Source organism: Impatiens glandulifera, chromosome 2 (assembly GCF_907164915.1).
Source record: "Impatiens glandulifera chromosome 2, dImpGla2.1, whole genome shotgun sequence".
Lineage (NCBI taxonomy): Eukaryota > Viridiplantae > Streptophyta > Magnoliopsida > Ericales > Balsaminaceae > Impatiens > Impatiens glandulifera.
The window spans coordinates 37,388,443-37,389,170 of NC_061863.1; the positions used below are offsets into that span (position 1 = coordinate 37,388,443).

Sequence of the window (728 nt, forward strand, 5' to 3'; positions counted from 1 at the left end):
TCGAGAAGGATATTCACTGGAAGATTTGGTTAAATACAATACTTGAACAAACCCAGTCGAACAACCAAGACTTAGTTATTGCCTGTTTCGAACTCCTAGAACACACACACTATGTTGAACAAAAACAAATTATGTCAACTTATAACACTAGTCAACTCACACATAATAGGTAGTATGTAATACACTTGTAATACTTTTGTAAACTTGAAAACTTTAAGAACTTTGATAGCTTGAGAGAGCTTGTAAGAAGTTTGTTCAAAAGTTGAAAAGTCTCTCGTAGGATTGGTAAAAAGGTTCGTGATCAAAAGGTTAGGTATTGAAACAGGTTATCCTATGTGTTCTTAAGTAGGAAGGTGCCAACGGATATATTTGTTGCTTCAACGGATATATCTGCTTCATAAGATGTCTGTCTTAATCTTGATTGGTTGAGTTGTAGAATAGTATATCAGGGAGGATCCTCTTGATCTTGTCTGTACTTGGATGAAAATAATGCAAGATATTCATTAATGTGTTTGCAGCATATAATGAACAGATAGCTTATAGATTTGACTTTTCTTTGGTTCTTTTATCATAGCTCTACTGCTATAGAAAGATCTTCATCAGTCTTTGCACTCAAATGAAAACAATTATCTGGGAAGTATAAAGTTGACGTTTGCATTTTCCAAAAGCGTCCTTATATATTACCGAGGCTGGTAAAATATAGGAAGTATGAAAAACCGGAAGCGCTT

At 34.2% G+C, this 728-nt stretch overlaps 1 protein-coding gene across 1 annotated transcript in view; it reads left to right on the top strand.

Moving 5' to 3' along the window:
• Positions 1-484, top strand: part of LOC124924621 (inhibitor of growth protein 1 homolog) — a 4,250-nt gene extending 3,766 nt beyond the window's left edge. The window contains exon 3 of the mRNA XM_047464634.1: positions 437-484. Coding sequence (XP_047320590.1) covers positions 437-484 — 48 coding nt within the window. The remainder of the gene's footprint in view (positions 1-436) is intronic.
• Positions 485-728: the final 244 nt, after the last annotated feature.